Raw genomic sequence first — 16,563 nt, forward strand, 5'->3', positions numbered from 1 at the left:
ATTCTCAGTATCCACTAATTGCTGCAAAAGATCATTAAGAATATGCCATACACTGGGATCCAAAGAAAACAACGGAAAGGTGTGATCTGTTGTGCATAATGTTCTATTTTTAAATTCTAAGTTACTGATCCAGATTTAACATTATGAACCAGTTTGTTATCTTCCCCCAAAGATTAAGAATGTCAAAAGTGAGACTTAATCCAACAAGCAAACCACTGAACTGCCTTTCAAGCCCAACTCATAATTTGTGTTTATTCATTTTTCTGCAAAGAACATAAATGTTCATATTTTAAATGTATTAAAACTGATTAACAGGCTATTTCTCTCACTACTTCATTAATTTTGTCAGGCCACTTATAGTCCAACCAAACTCCTGAAATTCACGGAAGAAATTCATAAGCTTGCTTGTAATATTTTGTTATATCAGCTCAGATATATCTGAGTTATTGACTTAAAAAGAGAAACTTCTTACCAACTGGACATGTGATTACTGGCTGCTCTGCTGTACTGTACCATCTGCAATTTGCATTTTTTTACGTTACAACAAAAACAATATGAAGTAAGTGTAAAATCAATGATTCCCTGCTTGCTATATGAAATTTCTGAAAAGAGGCTAATAACAAAATAAGACAACTACGGCAATGTTATTTTATTAGCGGGCAAAAGATGTGCTTGATAAATTTAATTGACTGGTAGAATTCTTAGAGCTATTACTGAGTGGTTACCAAATTGAAAACATTGTGGGCAACCCCATGGGAATAAGCAAGTAATGGGAAAATATGAATATTAAAGAAAATGCTCTTTTTGTTTTATTCCATCTCACATCTCTAACATAGGTTTGTAAATATCAAGCCATGCTTGGATCAGGAATCCAAATAGAAAATAATTTTTAAATGTCTGTATCTAAAAATGCAGATCCTATTATTGAATACTACAATTCCTTATTTTTAAAAATAAGATATAGTATTTAATTTTGTACAGAGAGACACACTCCAAATTGTTTCCAGACTGTTCATACAGAACATATAATACTATTTTTATGGCCATTTGAATTATTTATGTTTCCTAAAGACAGAAACTCGCTAGTTTTGATTTTGGTACCAAGGTGCTTGAGCAGCACACTGTAGTGTCATTATCATAATAACTTCTGAAATTAAAACCTGTCTAAAACTCTACGGAAAGCTAACATCCAGTTCATTAACCATTCCTGTTAGTTTGTTTTCAATAATGCAAAAATGATTAGAAGTTTAATTTGTTAATCACCTGTGTTTTGACTGGAAGTAGATATATAATTCTCTGCAGAAGTCTAAACTAGCCCTTGCAGAAAATAAAACATGCTAATGCTTTATCAGGTCTAATAATATGAATAAAAAAATCAATCATGCCTAGGTAAATCATTGACGGTTGCACAATTAATTTCTCCTTAACTCTGTTTAATTTTGCAGGCAATGATGAACACAAGAAGGAGAAAGGGCTATCTATCTTCAACAAGATTTAGTGCTTCACTTACCAATCATGTGGTTTGCAACATGAACTTGGATATCCCATTCATTGTAGAAAACCATCTGACACTTGATGCACTGGTAGGTCTTCTTCTAAAGAGACATGGGTAGAGAAAATACGTTTAAACATATAGCCTGAACCATTTCATTATAACTCAAAATGGTTAGTTCAAAGTGGTAATTTAAAGCACTCCAGAGGTGTTTTCATTAAGAATTAATTATTAATATTAAATAACACTTTGCCATCTGTAGCACCTTTTACTTGAATCTCTCATAGCTCTTTACAAATGACACTTTTTAAGCTTTACAACTCCCCTGCGTGGTAAGTACTGTGATAATGCCTGTGTTTACAGATTTGTAAAGTAAGATACAAAGAGGTCAAATGGGAGTCCTTCCTTTAATATTAATGGCTTTTGGATCAGGCCCATAATGAAGTAGTGGCGGTGTCAGGAATAAAAACCCACATATCCTAATCCCATTCCTCCTCAAACCCAAGAATTTTTCCGTCAACCTAGTTACAGCCTCTCAGGAAGGTGAATTAACCAAAGGGCATGTCTACACTATGGCTGGGAGCCTCACAGCCCAGGTGGACAGACTGGCGCTAGTGGGGCTTGAGACAGTGCTCAAAAAATAGCGGTGTGGATGCTGCAGCTTGGGCTGGATCTCTGGCTCTCAAGTCGTCGGTCTACACAGGTTGGGAGGCTCACTTCCAGCAGCAGTGTAGACAGACATATACTCATGTTTCTGTTTGTGTCTTTCCAACTCTAGAAGCAATGCAAAGGGGTTGAACAAATGCCTTCCTTTCCATATTAAATGGAACACTACTTGGATGACCAAAGTCAGTCCTGAAAAACAAAAGATTTGTAAAGATATCCCTGTGAGAACAACATATCAGACTGTTTCAAAAATAAGCTGAGGCCATCGGTGACTATTTTAATTTTCTTAATGACAGTAACAAAATGTGCTGTGGTGGTTTTCAATGGAAACAACTACAGATCTCTTGGCTGCTTTTCATTTGAACCAAAGTGAAAATTTCATGCTATTTAACCAAGTCAAGGCCTTGCATGGAGAAATGAAATCACCATATACTTGGAGAACAAGTCTGGTTTTCATTCAATTTTACAAATAAAATCTGAAAGGTCTGCTGTTTAAGATGTTCCAATTATTTTTCCTATTTTATGACTATATGTAGTGACATGGAAATCATCTGCAGAAATGCATTTTGAACAGATCCCATCCAAAATCTTACTATTATATGTAGGTAAGTGTGAACATGCCATAGTACATCTAAATCTAGCAGAGACCTTTAAATAATGACAATCGGGATCAAGATTTATTGTGCTGAGCTCTTTACAAGAGGCTTTTGATGGTGACATACAGAACAACATATATTGCGTAAACAACAATCACTCTTTTAAAAAAAAAAACATTGTTTCCCTTTAGAACTAGTTAGAAAATATTTCTTACTCCCAGCTGGCCAACATTATATATTGTTTATTAGCATACCCCTTGCATTATTTCTGATATGTGACTTTGTTGAAAAGCCAAGACACATAAACTTAATGGCTGGTCTTTTCTCTTGTTAGCGCAGTAAAACATAGTGTGTGTCAAGAATCGTCTACAAAAATTATGACTGATGAATATGATAACAGAACACACTTTCTTTCTTCTTTGAAGTCTAATGATAAAGAATAAAATCACTTGACAACAAAAAAATAATATACCAGCACTTACTAGCCTCTTCAAACTGATTTGACATATTTGCAGATCCACATAGATGTTTTCTTTTATCACAAAGAAAAGAATGCTTTTGTCATTGTTGCTAGATCAAACATTGATTCTTTTTTAGTCTTGGAGCAGCTTCTAAAATATTACCATCAACTTTTATTAACTCAGCATATACTTATCTAGATGTGTCTAAACTTGTGTATCAATGAGCTTAGATTTTAAGAGATCAAAACCAGTCATTTTCACAATGTGCTGAACAAACATCACATACTTATTTCCATACTTTTTATATTTCTAAACAATCACTTTTCACTGCAAAGGGACCAATCCTGTTCCCATTGTAGTCAATATGGCAAAACTGTCATGGACTTCAATGGATGTAGGAACAGGTTGTAACCGAAAAACCCATATGAGTCTCTTGGGTCCCTTCTAGACATTTACAAGGTGGCATGGCTAAGTCTGCACAGATAGACAGAAAGATTTTCATTCCTCCCTCCAAACACTGGAAAAAGCCAACACACATTTATTGATATTTAGTAATTTCTTATTAGATGTGGTTGGAAAAAATAGCTGAAATTAAATTTTGCTTAAACAAAGAAAAAAATATTCTGAGCATTTTTCCCTTCCATTTTCTGACTCTATTTAGAATGAAGTATATATAATAGGGAAAAGCAGAAAGAAATCACCATCATTTTGACCCTACAATGGCTTTTATGTATTCTTGAGTAAATATTAATTTATTTATTAAAACAGACTTCTTCTAACAACTTTTTTTAAAACTTTTGACATTTGAGAGTTAAGAGGGAGCTTTTCTTATTTGTTTGCTGACACTGACATGGTGTAGTTATCAAGAATACAACTTTTGCAGTTGATCTCTTTTTATGACTGATTTTTAATGCAAATTAATTTCTGCCTTTTCTGTTGCTTTTTTCACATTCTAGATTTTAATTAATTTTTTGTTAAGGTGTTCATTCGCCTTTCAAAGATGAGCCACTTACAAAGAAAAATTTGTCTCTATTAATAAATATTCATTTCTCAGTTCTAACCTGACTTCATTCTTTAAAAATACAACTTTTTTTAAAAAAATATGCGAACTTTCAGAGTAGGATTGTTAAAAGAGCTATGGTAAAACTCCCATTGACTTTTAGGAAGATGAAGGGTTAGGTCAATATTGAGTGTTTTTGAACATCCCATCCTAAAAAGTCAACAAGTTGGTGACAGAGTTGTTTGGTTTTACATGTAAGCCTCACGAAAAGCATATTAAACCACAATGCTGCAACACAAATATAATTCAGACAAAGCTATGGAACACTAGAGTTGTGAGTTAAAAATCTTGTTACCAAAATACAGAAGAGATGTAAGTAATTCTTTTTTTTTAGGCTTCAGAAATGCAATGAGCCAATGACAAATAGTGGGCTGAATCCTAAGCTGAACTAAAGTAGTGCTGGGCATGGGAGAAGGGTGGGGAACAAAAGTAGCTTCATATCCCCTTTCCACATCCCGACCTTGATGGGGCCAGTTCAGTACCTGGACCAAGTACAGCAGCCTTAAGGCTGCTCTAAATTGTGCCAGGTTGCAATTCATTCCACAACTGCGGACAACGAGACATGTTGCATCAGGGTGAGAGTGCAGGGTAAGAACATAAGAATGGCCATACTGGGTCAGACCAAAGATGCATCTAGCTCAGTATCCTGTCTTCTGACAGTGGTCAGTGCCAGGTGCCCCAGAGGGAATGAACAGCACAGGTAATCACTAAGTGATCAATCCCCTGTCACCCATTCCCAGCTTCTGGTAAACAGGCTAGGGACACCATCCCTGTCCATCCTTGCTAATAGTTATTGATGGACCTATCCTCCATGAACTTAGAGTTCAAAAAAGAACTTGATGTTATAGACAAGGGCTTAGATAGTTTAAGTTAAGGTCATGAACCTCCTCATTCTAATTTTTAACATGGTTCTGGCTCCACCTTCCTACTGAACTGGCACAACTGGCTTTCAAAAGATCTTTACAACCCTTCAATAAAATACCCTCCTGTCAAAGACCCCAGTCCAGGGCCTAGCAGGTTTGGCAGCATCTCCACATGCTGAATTTGAATCTGATGCACAAGTAATTTTCGGTACATGGAAAATACTTGCTCATGTCAATTCCATGTTAGATGGCTCCCAAGCGGTACCGGAGGAGGTGGGATTGGAGTTCATGAACATGTGAATTGCAACACTGCTCTGCCAAACTTGGCATCATGCTGGTCTGCTAGGTGATGGCATAGTGGGAGGAGACCTGGGCCAGAAACACTGCTGATGAAGCCTGAGCTTTTGTTGAATGTGCTGTCAAGATAGCAGGAGGAAGAGTACCCGCTTGATCATAGCACATATGAATGCAGGAAGTGATCCAGGATGAAATTCTCTGTGCTGAAACCGGTAGGCCTTTCATCCTGTCTGCTAATGCCACAAAGAGCTGCGTGGTTTTAGGGAATGGTTTGGTTTCTCTCAGTGTAGAAGACCAGGGCAAATCCAGCACATGAAGATGACACTCCTCTGTATTCTTGTGCGGTCTAGGGAAGAAAACTGGCAGGAAAATAGCCTGATTACTATGAAACTATGAGACCAGCTTTGGGAGGAATGCTGGGTGGGAGCACAACTGAACTTGTTCTTACAAGAACACCATATACAGCAGTTCTCATGTATAGGCCCTAATTTTTGAGACTTTTCTGGCTGAGGTAATGTCTACCAGGAAGCTGACCTTCCAGGAGAGATACAACAGAGGCCGTGATGCCATCAGCTCAAAAGGAGGGCCCATGAGTTTCGACAGGACCACAGAGGGATAGATTCACAAATTTGATGGTAAAGCCTCTCTAGATCCTTGAGGAAGTGAATGGACATATTTCATGTGAGAAGACTGATCCACCAGAGGGTGGAAGGCTGCTTTTGCTGCTAAATGCACTTTGAATGATGAAATGGCTAGACCCTATTGTTTCGGATGGAGTAGGTATTCCAGCATGGACTGGAGAGGTGACCAAGTTGGTGAGAGGCCTTGTTGGGAAGACCACACCGAGAAACGCTTCCATGTGGCTAGATAAGTCCTCCTGTAGATGGGTCTGAACAGGCCAGCTCCACTGGATTCCACCATGCAGCTTCCACATGGTCAAGTGGAGGGTCTTGAGGTTCAGGTGGAGCAAACGGTCACGATCTAGTGAGATCAGGACTGGGAGGGGCATGAGCGGCAGCATGGGTGCTACTGATAGATCTAATAGCGTGCTGAACCGGTGTTGGTGCAGCCATGCAGGGGCTATAAGAATAACCCTTGTTTTGTCTCAATTGACTTTCAGAAGGACCTTGTGTACCAAAAGAACAGGGGGAAATGCATAGAACAGGAGCTTTGTCCATGGGAGTAGGAAGGCATCTGAGAGGGAGCCCAGACAATGACCGTGCAGTGAGAAAAACCGTTGACATTTTCTGTTCTGCTTGGTTGTGAACAGGTCTACATGAGGAAACCCCCATCTCTGGAAGATGAATTTGGTTACTTGTGGTAAGAAGAGAAAGACCTGCTGAGGTGATCTGCTAGAGTGTTCCGGGCTCCCAGAAGGTGGGAAACTTCGAGGTGGATGCAGTGTTGCACATAGAAGTCCCACAGGCAAATGGCCTCTTAAAGCAGGGTAGACGAGCACATTCCTCCCTGTCTATTGATCGAAAACATGGCTGCTGTGTTGTCCATGAGCACTTGTACGACTTTGCCCTTGATCTGGGATAGGAACACCTGGAATGCTCTGAGCTCTCTGACGTTTATGTGCAAGGGGAGCTCTTCTTGGGACCACAGGCCCTGAGTCCTGAGGTACTGGAGATGAGCCTCCCAATCTAGATTGGACATGTCCAAAATTAGGGGTACTGATGGTTGGGGTGGGGGTGACAAAGGGAACACCTGCACCCACCGATCAGGGACCCCTTCACCAGTCAAGGGAGACGAGGGCGGGAACTGTAAGCACTGAGTCCAAGTGGTAATGGCTCAGTGAGACCAGCCAAGCTTGTAGGGGTTTGAGGTGCAGTCTTGCGTGCTATACCACATAAGTGCACGCAAAAGTTTGAGGCAAATTTGGGCTCTTGTGCCTGGGTGGGTCTTGACCTTGGATATCATAGCCAACATTGTCTGAAAGGGAACCTCTGGGAGGAAGGCTTTGGTGTCGGTGGAATTGAGCACCAATAAATTCTATCCTCTGGATGGGGGTGAGAGATGACTTTTGCTCATTTATCAATAGGCCCAGGGCATAAACGGTAGATTGAAGTTGGCTTTCACCTGGGCCTCGGACTGGCCCCTAATACTTGAATGTCTCACCTTCTGAGGAAGGCCGCCACCACCACCACGCATTTTGTGAAAACCTGAGGGGCTGCCAACAGGCCAAAAGGGAGGATGGTGAAGTGGCAGTGGGTCTGATTTGTGATGAACCTGAGGAACCTTCCATGGCCATGGAAGATGGAGATGTGGAACTAGGTGTCCTTCAAGTCCAGGGTGGCATACCAGTCCCTTGGATCCAGGGAATAATGGATGCCAAGGAGATCATGCAGAACCTCAGCTTCTTGAGATAACTGTTGAGGCAATGAAGGCATAGCATGGGTTGCAGACCCCCTTTGGCCTTCAGGATTAGGAAATGGCAAGAATAAAACCCTTTCCCTCTTAAGTTCTGAGGCATTTCCCCCACAGCCCTTACCCACAGGAAGGCTTGCTCGTGAGAAGGGTCCCTGAACAGGGATGGGTATGGGAGGGAGGGCTGGAAGAAAACTGAAGGATGTAACTTTCGTACACCGTACTCAGCACCCAAAGGTCCGAGGTGATGAGGGACCATGCTGGGCTGAAGTAGGAGAGTTGGTCTGAAAACAAAGCTGGGGCAGGATCCGGTATGGGAACTAATATAATGCCCCTGGGTGCTTCTTTAAAAGCTCTGCTTGGGGCCTCCTGGATATCTGTGTGATCCCGGTTGTGAGGCTGAGGTGGAAAGGGGTGGTTGCCTGCATTTATAACCTCTGCTCTATTTCTTAAACAGGTCTTGGTGATGTGGCGAATCCAAGAAGTAGACTAGTTGTTGAGGTCTGAAATGCTTCCTCGACGGTGCCAGGGAGTAGAGGCCATGGGATCTAAGGGTGGCCTTGGAATCTGTAAAGGCCATGGAGTTTCGCATCTGTCTATTCAGAGAAGAAGGAGGTTTCCTCAAACAGAAGATCCTGAATGGCTTGCTAAACCTCCAGTGGCAGCCCTGAAGATTGGAGTCAGGAGCACCTTCTTAGGATCACAGCCTGGAGGGAGGCCCTGGCTATAGTCTTCCCTTCCTCCATCAGAGCAGAGAACTCCTGGGGCAGCGAATCCTTAAACTTCAACATGAAGTCCCAGACGTTATAGTTAAACCTCCCAAGCAAGGCCTGCTGATTGGAGATGTGAAGCTGTAACCCATCAATAGAATAAATCTTTCTACCAAACAGGTTCAGCTTCTTTGAGTCCTTTGGCTTGCAGCCCTTGTCTGTCTCTTTCATTGGCCGCTGTGACCACAAGGTGGGAGGGGGATGGAAATATAGATATTCACACCGCTTGGTGGGAACATAGTACATCTTCTCTGCTCTGTGGCAGGCAGCGAAGAAGGGGTCTGCCATAGGGACCTGACTGGACCCGTAACAGCCTCATTGAGGGATAGGGCCACGTTTGCTGTTGCCAAGATAGCAGTCAGGCTCTGGGAGGACTCTTTAAGCACCTTCACCTCTAGCCCTAGATTAGAAGCACACTTTTCTATAGTTCTTGGTGAACTCTGAAGTCATCCTGCGGCGCCGAGCTGCATGGTCCCGACACAACTTTGCCTGGGGAGGATGAGGATAAAACCTTCACTGGCAGGGGGCCTTCCTCCTCTAACTTCTACATCAATCATATCATGCAGGCCTAAGTCCTGAGTGTTGGTACCAGGCTCCGTACTGAGTCCAGGTCGGGTGGCAGATGGTGTGGTGGAGCTGCCCTTCTCTCGGACAAACTGAGTACAAACAGCTAGAAGGCTGTCCTCATACCGGGGGAAAACCCCACGGATTCCAAAATGGCCATTCGACCTACATATGCCACTGTCCTCTGGGCCAGGGGCCCAAGGGGTACCTGCACTGGGATCTGGTGGGATGTAGGATGGATACTGGTAACAGCCTCTTGTTTGGGTGCAGGACTCCGCCTCTGTCTCCAAGGATGAGTCAGCTTGGGGAGACCATGGAGGGTTCCGCCAGCTGGTGCCGAGGGTCCAGGAAATGGTGCCAGAGCGAGGACGTCTTCACCAGCATCAGCATCAGTTTCCCTCTGGTCAGTACCAGAAATACTCCATATTTCTACGTGTCCAAGAATTTTACTTTCTTTTAAAAACAAAACAGCTAATAAATACTACATTTGAAGATTTACAGTGTTATTCATATCCATCTGTGTAGTGTTCTAAGTTGTATGACTATCTGGGTTATGTAGCTCTTTTTTTTTCTTTTCTGTTGCCTTGCCTCATTACTCTACGCTAAAATGAACTGCATACGCTTACTTATTTGCCAATGCTCCACCTCCTTGTCAAGTCATTCAGAGTTTTATCACCTTTTTTGTACTGACATTCCCTCAGTTTTGTATTATCAGTAAATTTCATCACCTTACTACTTGTTCTTTCTTCCATGCTATCGATATGCTGCATAAATTCAACAAAATCAGCCCAAATGATCCTTACGGCATTCCATTATTCACATTCCTCCAACCTAAACTGCTTCAATTCACAAGTCTCCTATGCTTTCTGTATCCAAGTTAGGGTTTTTTAAAAAATCAAATAAAGTAGCTCTCCCTATGCCATACTTATTCATCCCACAGATTAGTCTTTTGTGCTGTACAGTTTGAAAAGCTTTTCTAAAATCCAGGTAAATTATGTTCACGGCTTCTTCTATCACTGCTTGTGGTTACTTCATCAAAATAGTCCATCAAAATTTTTAGACATGATCCCTCTTTTGTGAATCTGTGCCCTCTATCCTTCATTAAATCCAAAGTTTCTAGGTGTTCCTCTATTATGTATTTGATTAGGCTTTCTAGCATCTTTCCTTGCTGTTTAAATCAAGCTTACAAACCTGTAATTTCCTGCATAATCCTTACATCCCCTGTTAAATGTCTGTTAGCAGTAGTGTTTCCCTAGTCCATTGATACCTCTTCTATTTCCAAAAAGAGACTGCAAATATATCCGCTTAATGTTTCCTTTTATATTTGGCCACTTCCATTTCAGAGTTTCTTCTTTCTTTGGGAAAGGGGTATCTATTTATGACATCTGTTCCCTGTCTTCACATTGGGAGTACTAAAAGATAGAACCCAGTTTATCAATATCTGTTTCTTTGATCCTCCCTATCAGTTTTAGCCCCACTAGTATCTCCTTCCACTGAACCATTGTCCCTATATACAGCATCCAAAAAGTACCTTGCAACTTCTAATGCAACCTTGCTTTTATCCTCCATTGTTTGTGTAGGAGTATGCAGCCTTCCTTAGTTTAACCTATATACTTTTTAGTTCTCTCCTGCAAGCAATATTCTTTACTTCATAAACCTGTATGCTTCCCTTACCTACAATGACTTTTTCCATGTACTTGTTCATCCAACATTGGCCTGCAGTCTTTGCTGCTAAGTGACTAGCCCAACCCGCAAAGTCCTGCTCAACTGACTTTTAGTCCTCTTTCTCCAACAAAGGGTGAAGCTCTCCCGTCAGCATAGGTAACGTCTTCATTATGCACTACAGAGGCACCGCTGCAAGGCTGTAAGGGCTTGTCTATACTTACGCGCTGGTTCAGCGGCAGGCAATCGAACTTCTGGGTTCGATTTATCGCGTCTTGTCTGGACGCAATAAATCGAACCCAGAAGTGCTCGCCGTCGACTCCGGTAATCCTGCTTGGCGCGAGGAGTACGCGGAGTTGACGGGGGAGCCTGCCTGCCGCGTCTGGACCGCGGTAAGTTCGAACTAAGGTACGTCGACTTCAGCTACGTTATTCACGTAGCTGAAGTTGCATACCTTAGTTCGAATTGGGGGGTTAGTGTAGACCAGGCCTAAGTGTAGGCAAGCCTTCAGGCTCATGAGGTAGAGGCTACAAGGCTATAAAACTGCAATGTAGATGTTCGGGCTCGGGCTGGAGCCCGAGCTCTGTGACCCAAACATCTGGCTCAAGCCCAAAAGTCTACACAGCAATGTTATAGCCCTGCAGCTCGAACCTTGCAGCTGACATAGGTCAGCCATGGGTGTTTTACTGCAGTGCAGACATACCCACAGACAACAAACCATACGATCTAGGTCTGCACACAATATTATACCCATTTGCAAGTACCAAATCCTGGAACGACATCACCTGACTTTTCATTGTATTGTTTTTATTATTACCAGTGTGCTTGGAGCTGCACAAGACACATAAAGAAACCTGGCCCCTGCTCTGAAAGAGCGTATTTATCCACTTACCTCATTCTTCATCACAGATCAGATTATTTTTGACAAGTGCCATAACTGAGGATTTATTTTCTGTCTTCCTGAATGCTTAAGCTCTCAGAGAACTAAGCATATGTTAGACAGCTTCACTGAATAGTTAGCCATTTATCTTGCTCATAGGGGCACTGTCAACTTGCATTTTTTATACTGACTAATTTCTAAATACTCCAGTTGCTAATAAAGTACCCTTTAATTAGCATATTCTGATTGTTTTAAAAAACGGATTAATTATTTTATAAGAATTTTTTCAGTTTTCCTTTTGATGTTTATTACGGTCTTAACTATACAGGGAAAACAGTGAAAATGACTATAGATAAATAGCTGTCAAATCTACAAAGTAAACAAGCTGAAAAATAATATTTTCCTAACTTCTTTCTTTGTAGCTACTTGTAGCTATATAACATATTCATCGTCATCATGTTCCTATTTCGCCTCTGGCGTTTAGGGCAATGACGAAGCTCCTCCACTCCTGTCTGTTTCTGACAAGTCTTTCAACGGTTCCCCAGCTGTGCCCCAGGTTTTTCAGCTCGGCTTCCACAGCTCTTCGCCATGTTGTTTTCAGGCAGCCTCATTTTTGCTTGCCTTCAGATGTCCATGTTATTGCTACTCTGGTGATGGAATCAGTTTCCATCCGAAGCACATGACTGATCCATCTCCAACGCCTCCTGGCAACGATGGTGTTCAGATCCTCTTGGTTGCACTGTGTCAATAGATCTTGGTTTGAGATTGTTCTGGGCCAAAAGATAGAGGATTTTTCTGAGGCAAGTTGTATGGAATGAAGACAGTTTAGTTAGACATGTCATACTTTCTCATTCCCCAGCATTCTGCCCTATAAAGTAGTGTTGAAAGTACGCAACTCTGATAAATCTTGAGTTTGGTTTTGGTGTTGTATTTTGATGATTTCCAGGCTGTATTTAAGCTCCTGAAGGTGTTCTTGGCTTTATTGATTTTGTTCCGGATGTCCTGGCTTGTTCCACCATCCTGGCTGATGGTGCTGCCCAAGTATGTGAATGTTTCTACACTGGTGAGAACATAATCCCCTATCTGTACTGGTGATGGTGATGCAATATTAAAGGTCATGATATCTGTCTTAGTGCGGTTGATTTTCAGTCCAATTTGCTGGCTGAATGCATTTAGTTGAGTTGTTTTTTCTTGTCTATGGTGTTGGGTATGTGATAGGAGAGCGGCATCATCTGCAAAGCCCAGGTCTTCAAGGGATGAGAAGAGTGTCCATTTAATGCCTCTTGGCATGTCTTCTGTTGTACGCTGCATTACCCAGTCGACAGCAATGTTGAAGAGGATTGCAGACCTGACACACCCCGATGTACTCCTGTTTTGACTTCAAAACTGAGCTCACTGTGATCAACATTGCATGTAAAGTCGAAACAGAAGCGTCTGATGACATTGATTATACGGAAAGGAATTCCATATGCCCACAAAATGTGCTATAGGCTGGTCCTGTGAATGCTATCAAAAGCCTTCTCAAAGTCTATGAAATTTATGTGGAGTTGCCGTTGCCATTCTAAGCACTCTTCTATTACGTTTCGTAGAATGAAGATCCTGTCTGTGAATCCACGCCCTTTCTGAAAACCAGCTGGCTCTTTTCTGAGAACGCTATCAACTGCCTCTGATATATGCTGGACTATGATCTTACACAATACTTTGTTTGGCACAGATAAAAGTGCCAAATGGCAGAGATAAGAACCAGATTGATATATCATGATCAAAGGCAAATGGTGACGCTCACTGACAGATGAGAAAGTGAGAAAGGGTGCAGATGTTGGCAGCGACCATCACCTTGTGACAGCCTACATCAAGCTAAAACTGAGAAGTGTGGGTCCACCAAACAAGGAACATAGACATTATGATACTGACAAGCTAAAGTCTCCTCAAATATAGAAAGCTTTCATTCTGCAGCTAAGGAACAGGTTTCAAGCACTTGCAGACCTTGATGAAGAGGAGAGGAATGCAGATGAGGAGATCAACAAGAAGTGGGACAAAGTAACAGCAATTTATAAACAAGAGCAGTGAAGCCTGTCTAGGCTATAGGCAGAAGAGAAGGAAGGAGTGCATTACACTGGTCTACAATTTTTGAGAAGTTGTCTGCTTCAGAGATAAAATGTGCTATTTATTATGTATTTTGATGTGCTGAATTCAAATATTTCAAATAAAACAACGGATTGGCTACTGTTTCTAAGATAGTTAAGTTTTTACATTTTATGTCTATGTATATTGTGTAAATAGTAGAGTTTTAATCATAAATTGTACACCTAGGTCTTTTCATGTGTTTGTGGTTGCTTTACATGATAATATTTCACCTGTCCTGTTTATGTAACACTTTAAAAATCAGCAAAAGGGTTATATAAATAAAATTTATTATGAAACAAAAGGCAAAAAACTATTCTGTACATAATTTAGTCCTATTCAGTGTCTACTCGGCGCTTCTTGGCTTGTCTCTTGTATTCATTAAATGGAGCGTCTCTTGTCACTGTCCAGCAATAGTCTGCAAGCATTGACGGGCTCCATTTGCCCTGATAGCTTTTCTCCATTGTTGCAATGTCCTGGTGAAATCACTCGCCGTGCTCGTCGCTCACTGCTCCGCAGTTCGGTGGAAAAAAATCTAGATGAGAGTGCAAAAAATGTATCTTTAGTGACATGTTGCAACCAAGACTTTTGTATGCCTCGAGGAGGTTTTCCACCAACAACCTGTAGTTGTCTGCCTTGTTGTTTCCGAAAAAATTTATTGCCACTAAGTGGAAGGCTTTCCATGCCGTCTTTTCCTTGCCATGCAGTGCATGGTCAAATGCATCATCTCGAAGAAGTTCATGAATCTGAGGACCAACAAAGACACCTTCCTTTATCTTAGCTTCACTTAACCTTGGAAATTTTCCACGGAGGTACTTGAAAGCTGCTTGTGTTTTGTCAATGGCCTTGACTAAGTTCTTCATCAGACCCAGCTTGATGTGTAAGGGTGGTAACAAAATCTTCCTTGATTCAACAAGTGGTGGATGCTGAACACTTTTCCTCCCAGGCTCCAATGACTGTCGGAGTGGCCAATCTTTCTTGATGTAGTGGGAATCTCTTGCACGACTATCCCATTCGCAGAGAAAACAGCAGTACTTTGTGTACATAGTCTGCAGACCAAGCAAGAGAGCAACAACCTTCAAATCACCACAAAGCTGCCACTGATGTTGGTCATAGTTTATGCACCTCAAAAGTTGTTTCATGTTGTCATAGGTTTCCTTCATATGGACTGCATGATCAACTGGAATTGATGGCAAAACGTTGCCATTATGCAGTAAAACAGCTTTAAGACTCGTCTTTGATGAATCAATGAACAGTCTCCACTCATCTGGATCGTGAACAATGTTGAGGGCTGCCATCACACCATCGATGTTGTTGCAGGCTACAAGATCGCCTTCCATGAAGAAGAATGGGACAAGATCCTTTTGACGGTCACGGAACATGGAAACCCTAACATCACCTGCCAGGAGATTCCACTGCTGTAGGCTGGAGCCCAACAGCTCTGCCTTGCTCTTGGGTAGTTCCAAATCCCTGACAAGGTCATTCAGTTCATCTTGTGTTATGAGGTGTGGTTCAGAGGAGGAGGATGGGAGAAAATGTGGGTCCTGTAACATTGATGGTTCAGGACCAGAAGTTTCATCCTCTTCCTCTTCCTTGTCTGACTCAAGTGAGAATGATTCTGGTGCATCAGGAACTGGCAGTCCTTCTCCATGAGGTACTGGGCGTATAGCTGATGGAATGTTTGGATAATGCACAGTCCACTTTTTCTTCTTTGACACACCTTTCACAACTGGAGGCACCATGCAGAAGTAACAATTGCTGGTATGATCTGTTGGCTCTCTCCAAATCATAGGCACTGCAAAAGGCATAGATTTCCTTTTCCTGTTCACCCACTGGCGAAGATTTGTTGCACAAGTGTTGCAGCATATGTGTGGGGCCACCTCTTGTCCTGATCTCCAATTTTGCAGCCAAAATAAAGGTGATAGGCTTTCTTAACCATAGTGGTTATACTGCGCTTTTGTGATGCAAAAGTCACTTCACCACAAACATAGCAGAAGTTATCTGCACTGTCCAACAAGTACGAGGCATCTCTGCTCACTTTGGCTAAACAGAAATGTGTCCCTTTGCAAAATCAAACACTGACAAATAAGAGAGCACGACACTGTATGATTTCTAGAGCTGATATAGGGCAATTTGTTCAGCAGAGTTATGTAAGCTTCGTTATGATTGCATCAGCCATAAATTCTAGGAATAACATGATGTGATTCATATCATGTATGACGCAATACCAGCTTCAGATTGCATCATTCAGTGTTTTGCCTAAAAAGCAAGTACTGTCCAAACCCAGTCATAGATTTATTCATAGATCCAGTCAAAGATGTATTTTAGTCATTTCTGGTTTAAATTGAGATCCCTTCCCTTTATAACTCACTTATCCTCCGCCATTCCCAAGTCAAGGGGCGTATATACTGACCCAATAGCATATCTTGAAAACTAGAGCCAATCAACAATTTTAAGCATCATTTTCGTTCTCAGTGACCCAGAATTAGTAAAGTTTGACTACATTTATTTCAGAAGCATTTTGGCTGTAGAGCAGTGGGCAGCACAAGCCATAGAAACCAGACGAGCCCTGAAGAAAAAAGTTTTAGACACAAAATCCCAGAAGCTAAAGGACAGATACCAGGAGCAGTATAGCAAGGCACACTGGGAGGTCAAATGCCTTGTAAGACCGGACAAACGGCATTATATTGATAATCTGGCAACACAAGCAGAGGATGCAGCTGCTCGTGGTGAACAAGGAACCGTCTACAAAATGACA

At 41.7% G+C, this 16,563-nt stretch overlaps 1 protein-coding gene across 8 annotated transcripts in view; it reads right to left on the reverse strand.

The window, feature by feature from the left end:
• ZNF521 (zinc finger protein 521) overlaps positions 1-16,563 on the reverse strand; it is a 275,680-nt gene that overhangs the window by 130,414 nt on the left and 128,703 nt on the right. For all 8 annotated transcript variants that reach the window (XM_034762796.1, XM_034762795.1, XM_034762794.1 and 5 more), the window contains one exon: positions 1,511-1,595. In XM_034762796.1, coding sequence (XP_034618687.1) covers positions 1,511-1,595 — 85 coding nt within the window. The remainder of the gene's footprint in view (positions 1-1,510; positions 1,596-16,563) is intronic.

This window comes from Trachemys scripta, chromosome 2 (assembly GCF_013100865.1).
Source record: "Trachemys scripta elegans isolate TJP31775 chromosome 2, CAS_Tse_1.0, whole genome shotgun sequence".
Classification (NCBI taxonomy): domain Eukaryota; kingdom Metazoa; phylum Chordata; order Testudines; family Emydidae; genus Trachemys; species Trachemys scripta.